The sequence below is a fragment of the Mandrillus leucophaeus genome, unplaced genomic scaffold (assembly GCF_000951045.1).
Source record: "Mandrillus leucophaeus isolate KB7577 unplaced genomic scaffold, Mleu.le_1.0 Scaffold16, whole genome shotgun sequence".
NCBI classification, from domain to species: Eukaryota; Metazoa; Chordata; class Mammalia; order Primates; family Cercopithecidae; genus Mandrillus; species Mandrillus leucophaeus.
This window is the reverse complement of record NW_012101587.1, coordinates 420758-438564: the sequence shown is the minus strand read 5'-3', so window position 1 is coordinate 438564 and position 17807 is coordinate 420758. Positions and strand designations below refer to the sequence as shown.

The following is a 17807-nucleotide window of genomic DNA, read 5'->3' as shown; positions in this document are numbered from 1 at the left end:
TCCCTGTGTGTTCCAGCCCCGAATCCCTGTGTGTGTCCCAGCCCCGGACTCCCTGTGTGTTCCAGCCCCGAATCCCTGTGTGTGTTCCAGCCCCGGACTCCCTGTGTGTGTTCTAGCCCTGGACTGTGCCTTCGCAGCCAGTACCAGGCACCTCCCAGGGGCCAACCCGTAAGTCACACACCGCAGTGCGGGTGACGCCCACGCAGACCAGACGCCCGAGGGGCATCACGTTCACAATAACAAATGTCAGGGAGAGACTAAAGACCAGAGAAGTCTTCCTCACGGTCGTCATATCCATGGCTGTTCCCTATTCTCTATTTTTTTGTGTGTGTAATTTTGCCGAATTTGTCTTAATACGTGCACAAGTTTATGTACTGTTCTTTTCACATAAGATTTCATCACCAAGAATTCCTCCATCCCTTTGTTATAAATCTTCATCATTTTATGTGAGTTTTTCCCTCCTCTGTGGACTGGATCCTCTGGGTGAGTTCCTGAAACCCAGATTGTTCAGTGGGGGAGTGGTTCCTGACCCCCAGGACTGTGAGCACCGCGCGCTGCATGGCCTGCCCCCTGGCAGGTGACGCGTTTGCCTCCTGCCTCCCGCCTCCCACACAGGGTGCTCCCCAGCGGGCACAGCCTGGCGACCTGCAAGTCTGATTCCTGAAGGTGGCAGGCAGTCCAGGATGCACCGGTGATTTTTCCTTCTTCTCCTGTCCCATCTTCTGTCCGTGTATCTAGTGCCCATGCAAATGTTTCTTATTTGGGGCATCCTTCTCCAGGTCTCTCTCTTTAAAGTTGGGGTTATGTAGGTTGGCTGTCGCACACGTCTGTCTTATCCTTTTCTGAGGGACGTCAACGTTTGTTGGTCAGAGCACACAAGCCCCAGTGAGGATGAGTATGTGGAAGGCTCGGGTCTGTTTAAATGCTTGGCTGGAGGGGATTTGGGCTAAAAGCAGAGGGGTCCCAGGTTTTAGCTGGGCCACACCCTTGCCACCCTTCACACCGACAGGCAGGGCGTGGGACACTACAGTCAGATTCCACGTTCATGAGGCCTCGTGTGGTGAAAGATGAAGCAGGTGAAGAGAATGCCATGTTTCTTTATCAGCCTGAAAGCTGGAGGGAGCCTGGTAGCTGCCTGCAAATTCAGCAGAACATCCATACTGACATCTACAGGCCCCTGAGCCACTTGGACAGCAGAGCAAGGGAGCCTGCTGGTGGGTGCGTGGCTGCGGAGGGCCTCGAGCGTGGGTGGGTGCGTGGCTGCGGAGGGCCTCGAGCGTGGGTCCTGCTGGTGGGTGCGTGGCTGTGGAGGGCCTCGAGCGTGGGTGGGTGCGTGGCTGTGGAGAGCCTCGAGCGTGGGTCCTGCTGGTGGGTGCGTGGCTGCGGAGGGCCTCGAGCGTGGGTAGGGGTGTGGCTGTGGAGGGCCTCGAGCGTGGGTGGGTGGGTGCGTGGCTGCGGAGGGCCTCGAGCGTGGGTAGGGGTGTGGCTGTGGAGGGCCTCGAGCGTGGGTGGGTGCGTGCGTGGCTGCGGAGGGCCTCGAGCGTGGGTCCTGCTGCAGGGAGACCCGCTGGGTTTGCTGTCATCACTGGGCCCTGTCTGGCGCCTTCTGCGTTTCAAGCTCTGCTTTCTACGTGAAAGTCCAGTATTCCAGTATGTCCAAGGGATGTGGGCCGAAACCAGACGAAGACATCACAAGAAAACTGCAGACCAGTATCCCTTTGAACATGGATGCAGAGATTCTCAGCAGAACACGGGCCCTCGAGCCCAGCAACGCGGGAGGAGGACTGCTTCCAGGCTGCGGTTCAGGGAGGCCCAGCTTGGCTTCGTCGTGGCTGGCGGGATCTGTAGAGATGACCTGGGTCAGCTTTTCTGCAAGTGAGAAAGTGAGGTCCGGACTGAAGCCTGAGGTGGCTGCTGAGCTTCCGCCTTTGATGCTTTTCATTTTGAAAGTGACCGTGTTGATAGCATGTGTGCTTTCAGTATGACTAGGACAGAAATGTTGAGTGTTTGGGATGCGTGTCTTTTGTGTGATTGTAGAGACGCTAATAATTCCATTAACAGACTTTAGATTTAGCGACTTCATGGCCTCAGTGATCATCTAGAAGTTACGTGTCTGTATATAGTAAGAAACAATTGCGTTTATTTCTCCTTTAAGTCCAGGTATCTTTTTGTTACTGAAATACTAACAAACCAGTGACATCAAGGAAGGGAAAGCTCCTGGCAGTGCTGCATTTGAAACGTTTGGAGGTGGTGATGCTTCAGCCAGGAGGCAGGTTCATCTTCCCAGAAGATCTTACGGACCCCGGAGTGCATTGTGCGTAGCGCCGCGGGGCTGCAGGGTAACTGAGGTGGCGCCCAGAGCAGCTCTTCTGTTTTAACTGTCATGCATATGTTTCAACCTGTATCGAAAACAGCCAGTGTGTTTCTCGCGTTTGTGATCTCAGAAGTGGTGGTACAGAGGTTGAGCTCAGTAGGGATGGGTGCAGGCAGTAGTTGATTAAAAGCCAGTGTGAAAACAATAGTGATTGCGTGGAGTGCAGTCAGGGCACGTTCAAATCCCGGAAGTGGACCCCGTGTGCCATGCAGAGATGTGGAGCCGGGCGTTGTGGGTGCTTTCAGATCTGGAAGTGGACCCCGTGTGCCACGCGGAGATGTGGAGCTGGGCGTTGTGGGTGCTTTCTGATCTGGAAGTGGACCCCGTGTGCCACGCGGAGATGTGGAGCTGGGCGTTGTGGGTGCGTTCGGATCTGGAAGTGGACCCCGGGTGTCATACGGGGCGTGGAGCCAGGTGCTCCAGTGAGTCTTAAGTCTTGAGAGGATGTGGGCTGCGTGGTTGGAGTTTGGGTTCACAGTGCTTCTGAGATGTCTGGTCTACCTCCTGTGCTTCATGCAGAGCTGACGGTTATGCAGGGGACCTGTGTGCCATGATGAGACCACAGACCCAGCTCTCGACTCTGGACTGGCTCACTCTTCTGCAGTCTAGTCTCCGTTTTGTTCCATGGCACCTGCACGTGTCAGATAGAGGTTGTGTGTTAATGTGTTCAGTTTTCTTATAATTTCAGCCTCTTGGGAGGGTAATAATTGTGTTGTATTCATTCCTGTACCTTATATTCCTGGCAAAATTCCAAGTAATGTTAAACTCAGTAAATGTTAAATGAACAAACACTCTTAAACACGTTATCTACGTGTCATGGAATACCTATCTCTTGAGGTATGTCCAAATTTATGGCTTCAGCCACTTGTATGATGAGTAGCTGAAACATTTCCTTCTGAGGCTTCATACTTACCGTAGCTTTTTCTCTGTAGAATGTTTTAAATGGCCGGTGAAATTAAGTTGACATTGAACTTGATGCCTCCAACATATTTTACCAATAGAATAAATTACCTGAAAAGTCTGTTTTGTTTTTGTTTAGTACCCCTACTTCCACAAAGTGAAATACGTTTACTATATATTCTGTGGTTCTTGTAAATTAGCAAGAGATGACTTATTTTTAAATTATCTTTCTTTAAAATTATGGCACTTCACTGTAAATTGAAGACTTTGCAAACTTAGGAAGGTAATACAGTAGGCTAAAAGTTCAGAAGATAAATTTATAGGTCAGGAAACCCAGAGCAGAGGTAATACCAAGAAACCTCTGCCTGATTTCTTGATTGTGACGGTGGTGCCTCCTGAAGTGCAGAAGGGGTGTTTGCAGATAGCATGGTTTTACCATCTTTAAAGAGTCAAAGCAGAGCATCAAGCACGTAAAGCTCTTTAGAAAATTACTTTTAAAAAAATTAAACTAGACTTGTAATTAACAGATGTCATGTAAAGTACAAGTGTCAACTGTAGCCCGGGCAGATTCTTCGCTGCGGAAGCAGCTTCTGCACTAGCTGGTCATTGTGGTGTCGCGATGTCCTTCCTTCCCAGTCTCCTCTGTCAGGCAGGCTTCCTCGATGTTGCCTGAATGACCAGCGTAAACGTGTATATAGTGAGAAATAACCGACCTTTCTGTGTATTTCTACAACACAGCATGTGAGTTTGTGTGATTCTACTGAAGTAACTTGGGAGAAGCAAGCTTCCTTGGTAACCTTCCCTCCACTAACCATTACAGATGAGAGCAGGGCCGCCCGCCCGGGGTTGGGAAAGACCGTGTCCGAGGTGACCCAGGGTAGTTTCAGTTCAGCGTCCAGACTCCATCACGCGAAGAACCACACGCAGAGCGTTTTGAGATTGAACGGTGACTCACCTGTTTGACTTATGAAGTGCCTTCCGTAGTTGTCACGTCCATCTGGTTTAGACAGGTGCTTCAGTAGGATGTTACAAATTTTCCACGTTAATAGAATTGTAAACACTTACAGACATGATTCGTGTTTGACAAATAAGTTCACCATAAGAGAAAAGAAGCCCTCCGTGAGCCCGGTCTTACACGAAAAGGGATGAAGTGTTTGGTGCCAATTCATCGTGTTTTGTGTCTGCCACTGTAAAATAACTTTCAAGACTTCACCACGCGCTGTGTGACCTAAACGTGTCTCAGGCATGTAATCTTTGTCCTGTTTTCTTTTCCAAGGCTTTTTAGACCCCGAGAAGAAGCTTTTTTCTCATCGAATATTATCCAGGGATGAATGTATTGACCCGTTTTCTAAAACGGGAAACCTTAGGTATGTACCTGGCCACACTCACAGAGACCTCTTGCTGTTCGTTTCCCGTTTCAAAAATCGCATCTGGAGATTTAGAGCAGTATTTCTTTTTCTATTTCTTTTCTTTTTCTTTTTTTTTTTTTGAGACGGAGTCTCGCTCTGTCACCCAGGCTGGAGTGCAGTGGTGCGATCTCAGCTCACTGCAGGCTCTGCCTCCCAGGTTCCCACTATTCTCCTGCCTCAGCCTCCTGACTTAGCTGGGACTACAGGTGCCCGCCACCTTGCCCAGCTAATTTTTTTTTTTTTTTTTTATTTTTAGTACAGACGGGGTTTCACTGTGTTAGCCAGGATGGTGTCTATCTCCTGACCTCATGATCCTCCCACCTCAGCCTCCCAAAGTGCTGGGATTACAGGCGTGAGCCATCGCACCCGGCCTAGAGCAGTATTTCTGTATTGATGTTTTTAAGGAATTTAACGTCCCCTCTTCAGTTTTCCTTGTTAGCCTCGGAGTACTTAGAAAGTTCCTTTCTAACCTGTATTCCCACTGTCTCCCAGGTTGCCTGAGCCCCGGTGCTTGTGCAGGGCACCCAGTCCAGGCTCTGCCCCGTCCCAACAGCCCCTCCCTGAAACCACCCACGGGCTGGGCTTTTGCGTCTGTGGAGGCGGGGACCGTCATCCTCTCAGCCTCATCTCTGTCAGACGGCACCCATTCGAAGTCAGCCCGCCGCCTGACGTCGTGCATCTGTTTGCTTAACAACCCTGGCATGTGTGATCATTCTAGTCCCTTTAGCTCCAGGTTTTCATTCCTGTGCGAAGACTTGTGGTTGGAGAGGCAAGAGGCAGGGGTGCGTCCCCACAGGAGGCCAGCTTTTGCCTCTGAGAATCCAGGGAATGACCAGGGCTCCTGGGGAACTCGGGGACTGGACTTTTGGGCCCAGAACCCAGGAGGGCAGGCGTAGGGACGGGATGGCATCAGGGAGGTGGCAGCCGAAAGGACCCGAGTGGGCAGAGGAATGTGGATAACCCCACCCCACGCACAAGTTCAGCAGCTCTGTGGGGCCCCTGGTTTAGGGGCAGTTCTTGACGTCAGCATCAGCATCTGAGGTTTATAGTTTTCTTAGGAGCTTGCTTGTGTTAATCCTACTAATAATTTTTAAAATCCTAAGTCACATGACTTTTGCCCGTCTTTTTGCTTTTTGCCATTTCTTCCTTTCCATGAGCTCCAGAGCCGCCTCCTGTCAGCTCCTCTGAGCCTTTTTGACAGGGTGGCCCCTCCCTGCCCCTACGTAGAGACTTTTTTATATCCTTCTGTATTCTTTGGCGTTTCTTGCCCACTCGGTACGAGGAGTTTCCCCATTTCCACCCGGAAGTCCGTCCCTGCTGGTGCAACGCATCAGGTGTGGCTCGTTCTCCCGAGGAGCCCTGGCGGTCACAGCTTCCTGGCTCACGGTGGCCGCCGCCTGCCAGTGCTTCGGTTTTTACGTTTAGGGAGTCCACGCAGACTGTGAGGCCTATGCAAGCTGATGTTAACTAAGAAGAGACTCTGAAAGTATTTACTTCAGAAACCTCCTTTTTGCTAGTTAGTGCCAGAGTGAGCAGATTAATCAGGCTAAAGAGAATGAGAGGTGCTGTTAGTGACGTGTTAAGGGGAAAAGTCACCTGAAGGCAGAATGATAGGATCGAATGGGGACACACCCAGGATAGGCCCTAGTGGCGGGCACTGTGGTTTGCATGGAGGTAGCTGTAGGTCCACTTAGAAATTCTGCATCGGCAGTAGGTGTGGTTTTTGTTTTTTTGTTTTTGAGACGGTCTAACTCTGTTGCCCAGACCTAAGTGCAGTAGTGTGGTCTCAGCTCCCCACAGCCTTGACTTCCTGGGCTCAAGCTATCCTCCCACTTCAGCCTTCTGAGTAGCTGGGACTACAGGTGCACACCACCACACCCGGCTAACTTCTGTATTTTTTGTAGAGACGGGGTCTTACCGTGTTGCTCAGGCTGGTCTCAGGCTCCGAGGCTCAAGCGGCCCTCCCAAAGCGCTGGAATTCCAGGCCTGAGCCACACAGCCCATCCCGGGCTGTTTTCAGAGTCAGCAAATTCTGGCCTTTAGGCTACGCAGCCTGGTTTGTACATGAAGTTTTATTGGAACATGGCCACGCCCACGCGGTCAGAGTTAGGTTTCATCCTTGTGGCCCTTCATGCCTGAAGTAGTGACTCTGGCGCTTTAAGAAACAGTTTGCGAACTCCGGCTGGAAGGAGAATCAGAAGCAGTGGAGAAGATGTTACTGAGGTTTAAATGTGACCCAAACAGAAAGGGCTTCGGGGCGGTTGGTGTCAGTTTCTGATGAACCTGCTGTCTGTTGGTTACATGTGGGTTAGAATCTTAAACTCTTTTCATTATTATTTTGTGTGAATTATGCATTTTCACTTGTAGAAACCTCTTTCCTTGTGGAGACTCAATGGTTTGCATTATTGATGATCGAGAAGATGTCTGGAAGTTTGCCCCCAATCTGATAACTGTGAAGAAATACGTGTACTTCCAGGGCACAGGTGACATGAATGCGCCCCCTGGGTCCCGAGACACTCAGATGAGAAAGAAAGGTGGGTAACCTCCTTCCTGATTCTCTAGAATTTACAGTTGCTTACTGTTTAGCTCTTCTTATTTCTTATCTCTATTTTGACTGCTCTAAATTCAAGATACACTTTGATTTTTTATTTGTATTTCAATAGAGGTTATTGGATTTATTTATATAGTACTGGAAAACAGGATATTATGTCGTTTTGATTTGGGCTTTAAAAAAAATGGCCCTCACTTAAGCGTTTTCCCAGTTGAATAAAAACTAAAGGATACTGTTTAACCTAACATGTGAATAACCCCTTTCATCCCAGTTTTCCTTAAACGCACGCCTGGGCCTCGGGCCACGGCATTCTGTAGAGAGAGCGAATGTGGGGGCAGTGGCTGTGCAGGGAAGAACCGTCCCCAGAGTGCAGTGTTCAGGCCCGGCGCTGGCTGGGGCCCAGAGAGCAGCGTGGTTTAACCTGTCAGGCAGGCCTGCGGCTGACGTCCACCCTGTGAAAAGTTAAGTGTTTTTGACCCTTAGTTTTTAAAAAAAAATATTTTGAGGCATACATTTGCTGCTCTAGTCACTAAAATGGAACTTGGAGGTTGAAACCAGAAGAGGGTGGGACTGGGGTCATTCCTGTAGGAGGCAGAGGCTTTCACTAGATGCCTGGGGTCAGCGTGGAGTTGCTGACTTCCTCCAGACCGGGGCTTGGGAAACTGTGGCCACGGTGGCGCCAGGTCTGCAGCCTGGAGACCTCCAGTTGTTCTTATAGACGGAGGATCCTTCCTCCCCCAGATCCAGAGCTTTTTGAGTTGCCCACATGGTGCTTAAAGGAAATACTCATTGGAGCATTTTGGATTTTTCAGATTTGGGATGTTCAAGTGGTAAGTTTAACGCAAATACTCCAAACTCAGAAAAACATTCAGTGTCCAAAACATCTGTGGCCCCATGCACTTCGGGTAAGGGGTGCTCACCCCGTCAGGCTCTTCACAGCAAGGTTGCCAAGGCCTGGTCCAGAGGGTGGCAGAGTTCACAGCCATGAAGAAGGGTGCTGCTTTAACTTGGAATGTTATTTAACGTTTAATGCTGAATCGCGGTAACTTTTCCTTTTGCATGCATATTTAGTAAATCATTCTTCTCGAGGCACCGAGATCGCAGAGCAAGCTCCGCCCGTGAGAGAGCCCGAGGGAGCAACACAGGCCCCTGGAGTGGAGCCCAGCAATGGCCTGGAGAAGCCAGCTCAGGAGCTGAACGGCAGTGAGGCTACCGCCCCACAGGACTCGCCCCGCCCCGGGAAACCGGACGAGAAGGACACCTGGCCCGCTGCCCAGGCCCCCACCAGCAGCGGAGAGCTGGCAGGCACTCCTGAGCCCCAAGGATCCTGTGTGCAGGGTGGCCGGGCGGCACCGGGACAGCGGCCTGCCCAGGGTGCCACGGGCACTGACCTGGACTTCGACTTATCCAGCGACAGCGAGAGCAGCAGTGAGTCCGAGGGCACAAAGTCTCCCTCCTCCGCCTCTGACGGCGAAAGTGAGGGGAGAAGCCGGCAGAAGCTGAAGGAGGAGGAGAACCCGGCTCCAGAGGGAGCCGGGGCGCTGGCTCAGGGCAGTTCCCTGGAGCCGGGGCGGCCTGCAGCACTGAGTCTCCCCGGAGAGGCCGAGCCCAGCACGCATGCCCCAGACAAGGGGCCCGAGCTGGGTGGGCAGGAGGAGGGCGAGCGGGACGGCCTCTGCGGCCTGGGCAATGGCTGTGCCGACAGGAAGGAGGCGGAGACCGAGTCACAGAATAGCGAGCTGTCGGGCGTCACCGCGGGCGAGTCCCTGGACCAGAGTGTGGAGGAGGAGGAGGAGGAGGAGGACACGGACGAGGATGACCACCTCATCTACCTGGAGGAGATCCTGGTCCGTGTGCACACCGACTACTACGCCAAGTACGACCGCTTCCTCAACAAGGAGATCGAGGAGGCGCCGGATATCCGCAAGATCGTGCCAGAACTGAAGAGCAAGGTGCTGGCTGATGTGGCCATAATTTTCAGTGGGCTGCACCCGACAAACTTCCCGATAGAGAAGACGCGGGAGCATTACCACGCCACGGCGCTGGGAGCAAAGATCCTCACTCGGCTGGTGCTGAGCCCCGACGCCCCTGACAGGGCCACGCACCTGATCGCCGCGAGGGCTGGTGAGTGCTGCCTCCCTGTGCCCCGGGCATGGTCAGGCCCGCCGTCTCCTTGCAGGCACTCCTTAGAGCTGGCATTGCTGTTCATCTCACATTCAACTTTTAGAAACGTTTCCCAGAATCGCCATCTTTTAAGAATAGATCGTGACGTTGGGTGAAATTCGAGTTCGGACACGTTCATGCTTTCGGACCGCAGTCATCACACACAGTGTTGGGTGGTGTGAGTTACTCACGTGCGGTGTAGAAAGTTCAGCCCTTCTCCCTGGCGTGAGCCATGGCTGGATTAGAGAGCAGGGAATCAGCGACGGGGTGAGTGAGCCATGGCTGGATTAGAGAACAAGGAATCAGCGATGGGGTGAGTGAGCCGTGGCTGGATTAGAGAACAAGGAATCAGCGATGGGATGGGTGAGCCATGGCTGGATTAGAGAACAAGGAATCAGCGATGGGGTGAGTGAGCCGTGGCTGGATTAGAGAGCAGGGAATCAGCGATGGGGTGAGTGAGCCGTGGCTGGATTAGAGAGCAGGGAATCAGCGATGGGATGAGTGAGCCATGGCTGGATTAGAGAACAAGGAATCAGCGATGGGGTGAGTGAGCCGTGGCTGGATTAGAGAGCAGGGAATCAGCGATGGGATGAGTGAGCCATGGCTGGATTAGAGAACAAGGAATCAGCGATGGGGTGTAGTGGAGAAACTCCAGGCAGGAACAGGATGTGGGGCCCTCAGTTCGCAGGTAAAAGGTTGACAAACCCTCTGAGTTAGAAAACTAAGTGCAAAGTTTCAGCTGAAACGTGCGTAGAAGGACACGTTGTGGCTGGGAGAGCGGAGGACAGGCCTGCTGTCTCCTGATGGTGAAACCTGTCCCAGACAGGGCAGGCTGCTCTGACACGTTGAAAGGTCTGCCGAATAAAACAGAACCTTTCAGCGACAGGTGAATCTTGAAGGAAGACTTGCATCCCAGTGCTTAAAAAACCCAAATATCTCAGTATTCTAGTTATTCTGTGAAAATGCTCCCTTAAGCACCTGGATTTTCCCCAAATGAAGATTGCCTAAATCACTTCAGGTTCTGCTCCTCCAATTGCGCTTCCTGTCCTGGCGGCGTTTCCTGAGAGGGCTTCTCAGTGCGTGGCCCCGCCTCCAGGGCTCAGGATAGCCTTGTGGGGTGAGCTCATCCCTGTCCACGCACGCTCCCTGACGGCAAGTGTGGTCTTATTTGAGGCCACGCCTCTAGTCCGTGTCATGTGGTATTGGACATGCATGTGCTCAGTAAAGCGTTTGAATCAAGGGTACATGGAAGGTTCCATCTCCGTGTGAAATAGGCAGGTGCTGGCTGCAGGGCAGGGGCAGGCTTTCCGTGGAGCCCAGTGAAACCCTTGATCCCAGGAGAAAGCCAAGCCCTGGCCTCCCACGGGCAGTCAGGCCCTTCTCTCCTGAGCGTGGAGCCGGGCCAGGCCACGGTCCTCCTTGGCTCCTCAGGTGCCCGTCTGCCCTGCCTCATGTCTGCCCAGCTCCTGACCCTTCTCTCCTGTGCATGGAGCCAGGCCAGACCGGGGTCCTCCGGAGCCCCTCGGGTGCCCATCTGCCCTGCCCCGTGAGTGCCCAGCTCCTGGCCCTTCTCTCCTGAGCATGGAGGTGGGCCAGGCTGGGGTCCTCCTTGGCCCCTCGGGTGCCCATTTGCCCTGCCCTGTGTCTGCCCAGCTCTTGACCCTTCTTTCGCTTTCCTTCCTTCCCCCCGAATTGTGCTCATGTTTCTTTTTGCTTCGGTGTTTGTGGCCTCACTGTTGAGGGGCCTTCCTGAACACATGCTCACGTCACCTGCTGTGCCCAGCTCCTCGTCTGAGATCCACCACTTCCCACCATGGCTGCTTATCCCTGGCTTGGGAGATGGGAACCTGCAGTGGGCAGCCCTGGTGGGGTGCAGCCGAGTGAGGGCCCTGAGCCCTGGTGGGGTGCAGCCAGGTGAGGGCCCTGAGCCCTGGTGGGGTGCAGTCGGGTGAGGGCCCTGAGCCCTGGTGGGGTGCAGCCAGGTGAGGGCCCTGAGCCCTGGTGGGGTGCAGTCGGGTGAGGGCCCTGAGCCCTGGTGGGGTGCAGCCAGGTGAGGGCCCTGAGCCCTGGTGGGGTGCAGTCAGGTGAGGGCCCTGAGCCCTGGTGGGGTGCAATCGGGTGAGGGCCCTGAGCCCTGGTGGGGTGCAATCGGGTGAGGGCCCTGGTGGGGTGCAGCCGGGTGAGGGCCCTGATGGGGTGCAGCCGGGTGAGGGCCCTGGTGGGGTGCAGCCGGGTGAGGGCCCTGGTGGGGTGCAGCCGGGTGAAGGCCCCGAGTCCTGGTGATTACAGCCGGGTGAGGGCCCTGAGCCCTGGTTGGATGCAGTCGGGTGAGGGCCCTGGTGGGGTGCAGCCGGGTGAGGGCCCTGAGCCCTGGTTGAATGCAGTCGGGTGAGGGCCCTGGTGGGGTGCAGTTAGGTGAGGGCCCTGGTGGGTGCAGCCAGATGTGGGCCCTGAGCCTCCAGTGCTGGCCAAGACAGCCTGACGCAGCCGGGTCTCCCGCAGGCACAGAGAAGGTGCTGCAGGCGCAGGAGTGCGGACACCTGCACGTGGTCAACCCTGACTGGCTGTGGAGTTGCCTGGAGCGCTGGGACAAGGTGGAGGAGCAGCTCTTCCCGCTCAGGGACGACCACACCAAGGCACAGAGGTGGGTCCTCGCCGCACCCAGCACATCCCTGCCAGGCCTTCCCTCGCCAGACAGCTGTTGGTTCACACACCTAGGCAATGCCTGCCAGGTGTCCCTGGGTGCCTGCTCTGCGTCGCCTGGACGCCCCGCTCATGGCCCTCGTTCTCTTCCTCCGACAGGGAGAACAGTCCTGCAGCCTTTCCCGACCGGGAGGGTGTGCCCCCCACCACCTTGTTCCACCCGATGCCGGTTCTTCCCAAGGCCCAGCCTGGCCCCGAGGTTCGAATCTACGACTCCAACACGGGGAAGCTCATCAGGACGGGCGCCCGGGGGCCCCCAGCGCCCCCCAGCTCCTTACCCCTCCACCAGGAGCCCTCTTCCTTCAGGTACATGGCGGTGCAGCCACTGCCCCCAGCTAGTGAGGGCTCTTCAAGCTTGCTGCTCGGGTCCGTTAGGGGGATGGCGCCAGTTGCCCAACGTGAGGGCGGGTGGAGGCTGCAGACGGTGACTCCCGCTTCCACCTTGTGGGAACACCGCCCCACTGGCTCTCTCGGGTCCTTTTGTTCTTCTGTCCTCTCTTGGTTCCCAAAACTGAAACAAAACCCTACAACCAGCTTCTCAGATGTTGTCCAGGCACCTGCATGTGCACACCTGTGGCCGCCCCGCAGAGCACTCGGTCCTGGGAACACTCAGCAGAGAATGGGCAGAGCAGGGCTGGTTTCGAGCCCCTGCCCCCGTCGCCTCGCCGGCTGCTCTCTGCCGGCTCCACGTTTGTTGCTCTGCCAGACCCTGAGCTGCCGACTTTGTTTCCACACAGAGCAGGCGCAGGGGTGGTGGCAGTGGTGGTTGGCAAACAGCATCGTGAGGAAGGGAAACTTGACTGGACTGGAAGGCGTTGGTAGCCGGGATCTGTGCTGCCCCGGAGAGGGGAAATTGCAGGCCCCGGGGGATGCTTCCTGCGCACGTGGCCTCTGTGCCTGTTTACCGGTGTGGACCGGAGATCAGCCCTCAGCCTGAGGTTGTGGCCCCTGCAGACCCCATGGGACATTCTTGGAGATTTAAATGAGTCTTTGTTCTGTGGTTGTTGCTTTGAAATTCAGCCAAAAGTTTAACTAGATTAAACTTGACCCGGGCGAGGGACACCCACCAAGACCTGGTGTGTGTTCACCCCTGGAAGCCCTCTGACAGGTCACAACGCCTCAAATCCTGCGACGGGTGCAGAACACAGGCTGCTGGAGGGAGACAGGTGCTCATGGTTAATGGGGAGATGGAGAGGTACGACTTGGTGTCCTTTTCGAGCCCTTGCAGGATCCAGCACTGTCCGTGCGTGGGGACGCTGAGGCCTGGAGTGCATGGCCCTCCCAGGTCAGGAGCAGGGGTGGCCAGAGCATGGCCTTTGCACAGTGGGCGGCAGCTCCCGAGCCTGGGTGGGCAGGTGAGTGAGGAGGCCCCGCCAGGCACCACGACAAAGCCCAGTCAGCTTTCGGGAGAGGCCACTCCCTCTGGAAACGCGCTGTGGTTCCTCCCAGGTTTTCTGTTTTTAGATTGTGTTTTGTCTTTTGTGATTCTAGAGAGTAGCGTGTGCCCCTTTCGGCTGATTTCACAGCCCTTGAGGTCACGGTGGGGAGTGTTGCTAAGAGGAGGAGTCGGGTCGGGCGACTGGGAGGTGGGCAGGTGCAGGGTGGCTTCCTGTGCGGCAGCCTGGCTACGCGCTGGGACCTGGGGGATGGGGGGTTTGGGATGAATCCGAGGTTCTCCATTCTGATGACAGGGAAGAGGATCCCCAGCCACACAGTGATGATGTCATCCCAAAGGATAGGAAGGCATTCTGGTGACAGTGTCACCTCCCGTCGTGTCCTGGTGACGATGTCGTCGCCTGTCATTAAGAAGGCGTCCTGATGGTGACGTTGTTTCTGGTCGTTAGAAAGGCTTCCTGTCCGGGCTGGTTGGGCTTTTAACACGAGGTGTCTTTCCAACACTGCTGCTCTAGCTCTTCGGGGCGACAGGCGCCTGCAGTTCAGTTTGTTTCTGATGCTGACGACCCACAGTTGGCATCAGGCCTTGAGTCTGCGGGCTCAGTCCCTCGTCTGAGGGTTGCCCTCGTCTCGGACCCCCAAGCCCCTCACCGTCCGGCTTGGCCACAGGGTTGGGGGTCCCCAGACACAGACTTGTACAGTTTTGATCATCTGCTGAATCAGCTCACGAAACTTTGGAAAACATTTCACTCAGCGGTACCAGTTTATTTTAAAGGCTTAAGAACAGCCAAATGAGGGGGTGCAAGGGGCAGGGTCCAGAAGGGCCGTGAGCACGGCGCGTGTCCCCCCGGAAGCTCTGCGTCCTTCCGTCTGTGGTGAAGGCATGGCTGATCCCACCCACTACCCACTTGCTCCTGCAAAGCCTTCTGGTGACCAGCCCTGCCCTGACGCTGCTCAGGCCCAGCCCACAGCCCCTCACCGCAGCGGTGATTCCAGGGACTGGGAACAGGTCTCTCCGTAAATCAGGGCTTCGTCCTTTGATGCTACTCTCATTCCTTCATTTAACTCAGTTAATTCCAACTCTCCAGCCAGTTGGCAAAGCTCCTGCACTCTTCTGAGAACAGCATGGTGGAGCCTGGCCTGTGGGGCTGCTGTGGGCCGGTCAGCGAACAGGCCAGTGGGGTTGCTGTGGGCGGGTCAGCGAACAGGCCTGTGGGGTTGCTGTGGGCGGGTCAGCGAACAGGCCTGTGGGGTTGCTGTGGGCGGGTCAGTGAACAGGCCTGTGGGGTTGCTGTGGGCCGGTCAGCGAACAGGCCAGTGGGGTTGCTGTGGGCGGGTCAGCGAACAGGCCAGTGGCGTTGCTGTGGGCCGGTCAGCGAACAGGCCTGTGGGGTTGCTGTGGGCCGGTCAGCGAACAGGCCTGTGGGGTTGCTGTGGGCGGGTCAGCGAACAGGCCTGTGGGGTTGCTGTGGGCGGGTCAGCGAACAGGCCTGTGGGGTTGCTGTGGGCCGGTCAGCGAACAGGCCTGTGGGGTTGCTGTGGGCGGGTCAGCGAACAGGCCTGTGGGGTTGCTGTGGGCGGGTCAGCGAACAGGCCAGTGGGGTTGCTGTGGGCCGGTCAGCGAACAGGCCAGTGGGGTTGCTGTGGGCGGGTCAGCGAACAGGCCAGTGGGGTTGCTGTGGGCCGGTCCGCGAACAGGCCTGTGGGGTTGCTGTGGGCCGGTCCGCGAACAGGCCTGTGGGGTTGCTGTGGGCGGGTCAGTGAACAGGCCAGTGGGGTTGCTGTGGGCGGGTCAGTGAACAGGCCTGTGGGGTTGCTGTGGGCCGGTCAGCGAACAGGCCAGCACCACCTAGAGCCGAATGATGCAGAGACCCCGTGGCTAGGAAGTCGGGGTCTGTTGTGTGCTGTAATTCTAATCAGTAGCAGCACGATGGCAGGACAGATACGTGCGTTGAAGTGACACTGCTGAGATTTAGCTTTGAAATTGCAGTTTTGCAAAACGCTCACATAGTTTAAAGCAGCCACACGATCAGTACCGTGAAGAGCACCTGTTCTTTAGACGCTGCTTTTCATTCTGTTGACTGAAATGTTCAAGGGCTGGCACTGTAGTCCCAGTGCTTTGGGAGGTGGACCCACAAGGATCGCTTGAGCTCAGGAGTTCAAGGCTGCAGTGAGCTGTGACCACGCCCTGCGCTCCGTCCTGGGCCGCCGAGTGAGAGCCTGTCTCAGAAAAAAATTTTTTTTTGTAATTAAAAGTAAAATCACAAACCTTTGACTTATTTTTTCTTCAGTATTTTTATTTATTTATTTTTTTGAGATGGAGTCTTGGTCTGTTGCCCAGGCTGGAGTGCAGTGGTGCAATCTTGGCTCACGGCAACCTCCGCCTCTCAGGTTCGAGCAATTCTCGTGCCTCGGCCTCTCCAGCAGCTGAAATTACAGGCACCCGCCACCACGCCCGGCTAATTTGTGTATTTGTAGTAGAGACAGGGTTTCACCATGTTGCCCAGGTTGGTCTCAAGCTCCTGTCCTCATTGTCTTAAAACTATGCAAAGTGGTTAAAGATTAGATACAAAACTGGTTTTTTAATAATTCAGCCTTGCTTGAAGTGAGCTAGGAATTTCTAAGATCAATGAGAAAAAAGTAATTGTTACCTGAAAACATACTTGCAGATAGTAAGCTGGATTTGAATAAAGTCAAACACTTTTACTTGAGTGACACTAATAATATGGCAACTGATAACTGTGTATGTGTTCTGAAATGTGTATAGTTTACGTCAACAGTAGCAGTTCAGAACGTTTCGAATGGCACGTCATAAACCACCGTTCAGCTCTGCCTGTCTTTCGTAAGGAAGACGCACGCTGGGCTGCAGTTCATTGGAGTAAGTTGACTTTTGCTGTTTTTAATCTGAAAGTGTAATTTGCACCAAAATACCAATATTAGTTCAGTTAATACCAGCTCATGTATATGAGTGGATGTTAATGTGATTTGTTCGGTTGTGATGATCACGAGTTTGGTGGCGGGAAGCAGCACTGTTGTGGCCGCGGCAGCGGGCCGCCTGGCCTGGGCGATTGCAGGCGGGCACACCTTTGCCACATTGAGGAAATGTCTCCCCTTCACTTGGACGTGTTGGAAACTGAGTTCTCCTAAAATGAGCCTGGGTTCTGCTTTTTGATAGTTTTCTAAATTGATGGAACTACCTATTTATATTAGGAGAAAGGAATGCCTGTTTGAAGGTCTCCTTCCCCGGGCTGGACATGGTGCTGACAGGCTGAGGGAACGGGACCGGCCAGCAGGCGTTCTGTGGGGCTTTCCTGCTGCAGTGAGGACCTGGGCCTCTGTGGCTCGGCCACGCCTCTGGTCACACCCTGCCTTTTCTCTGTAGGCCTCCTCCTTGGAGGAACAGGCAGAGTGGTTTCTTCTGGTTTAATCCGAGAGTCCCCTCTGCTTGTTTGAGTTCGTGTGGCGCCTGCCCAGTCCCCTGCACTACATAGACCTGTGTCCGCAGTGCCCCTCCACGTGTGGACCCCTGGTGCCTGCAGGACCACTCTGCCTGTACAGACGAGTCCAGCGTGGTCTCCTGCAGCCACCCTCACACCCTTGTAACAGCGCTGGTGTGGTTCCGCCGTGGCACCCCGTCTCAAGGTGGGTTCCACGCCTGAGCAGCCCCAGGCCTCACCTCTTGCGTGCATTGGTTGCCCAGTTTCCCCGTGGCACCCCATCTTACGGTGAGGCCCGCACCTGCGCGGCCCCAGGCCTCATCTGTTGTGTGCATTGGTTGTGCTGCTGTGGAGGTGGCCCCGTCGCCCACCATCCTAAGAGTGGTGGTTCCTCGTTCTGTTCCCGGAACCCTGTGTAGACCCCATTGTGACAGGACGCTCGGCGGTGAGGACGGTTGGCCCTTCATCCCTGGACTGGTCCTCATCTAAGGCTTTGAATGTTGTACATTTTTTCTGATTCTGGCTTTGAGCTTTTTGGTGCTGGACTGGCAGCCTGGCTCACTGTGGACCTGCGGGGGAGTGGGAACGTTCAGTTTTTTGGTTAAACTTTTTGAGATATTTGTAGATTGACACGCAGTGATAATGCAGAGAGGCCCTTTGGACCCTTTATCCCGTTTCCCCTGTGGTTGCCTTTTGTGAAAGTGGAGAACAAGCTCATCACTGGGACCCACAGGGGCTCATCCAGACAGAAAGACAGAACCCTCACCAGCTCCCCTGCAGCCCTCACGGCCTCAGCCACTTCCCCTCCCTGACCCTTGGCCCTCCACCTGCTGTCCCTCCCTGACCCTTGGCCCTCCACCTGCTGTCCCTCCCTG

At 54.8% G+C, this 17807-nt stretch overlaps 1 protein-coding gene across 1 annotated transcript in view; it reads left to right on the top strand.

The window, feature by feature from the left end:
- The window catches only part of CTDP1 (CTD (carboxy-terminal domain, RNA polymerase II, polypeptide A) phosphatase, subunit 1), an 88274-nt gene that overhangs the window by 34818 nt on the left and 35649 nt on the right, over nucleotides 1-17807 (top strand). Inside the window, exons 7-11 of the mRNA XM_011975873.1 lie at nucleotides 4551-4641; nucleotides 7051-7217; nucleotides 8306-9358; nucleotides 11900-12041; nucleotides 12200-12406. Of these exons, the coding sequence (XP_011831263.1) occupies nucleotides 4551-4641; nucleotides 7051-7217; nucleotides 8306-9358; nucleotides 11900-12041; nucleotides 12200-12406 (1660 nt within the window). The remainder of the gene's footprint in view (nucleotides 1-4550; nucleotides 4642-7050; nucleotides 7218-8305; nucleotides 9359-11899; nucleotides 12042-12199; nucleotides 12407-17807) is intronic.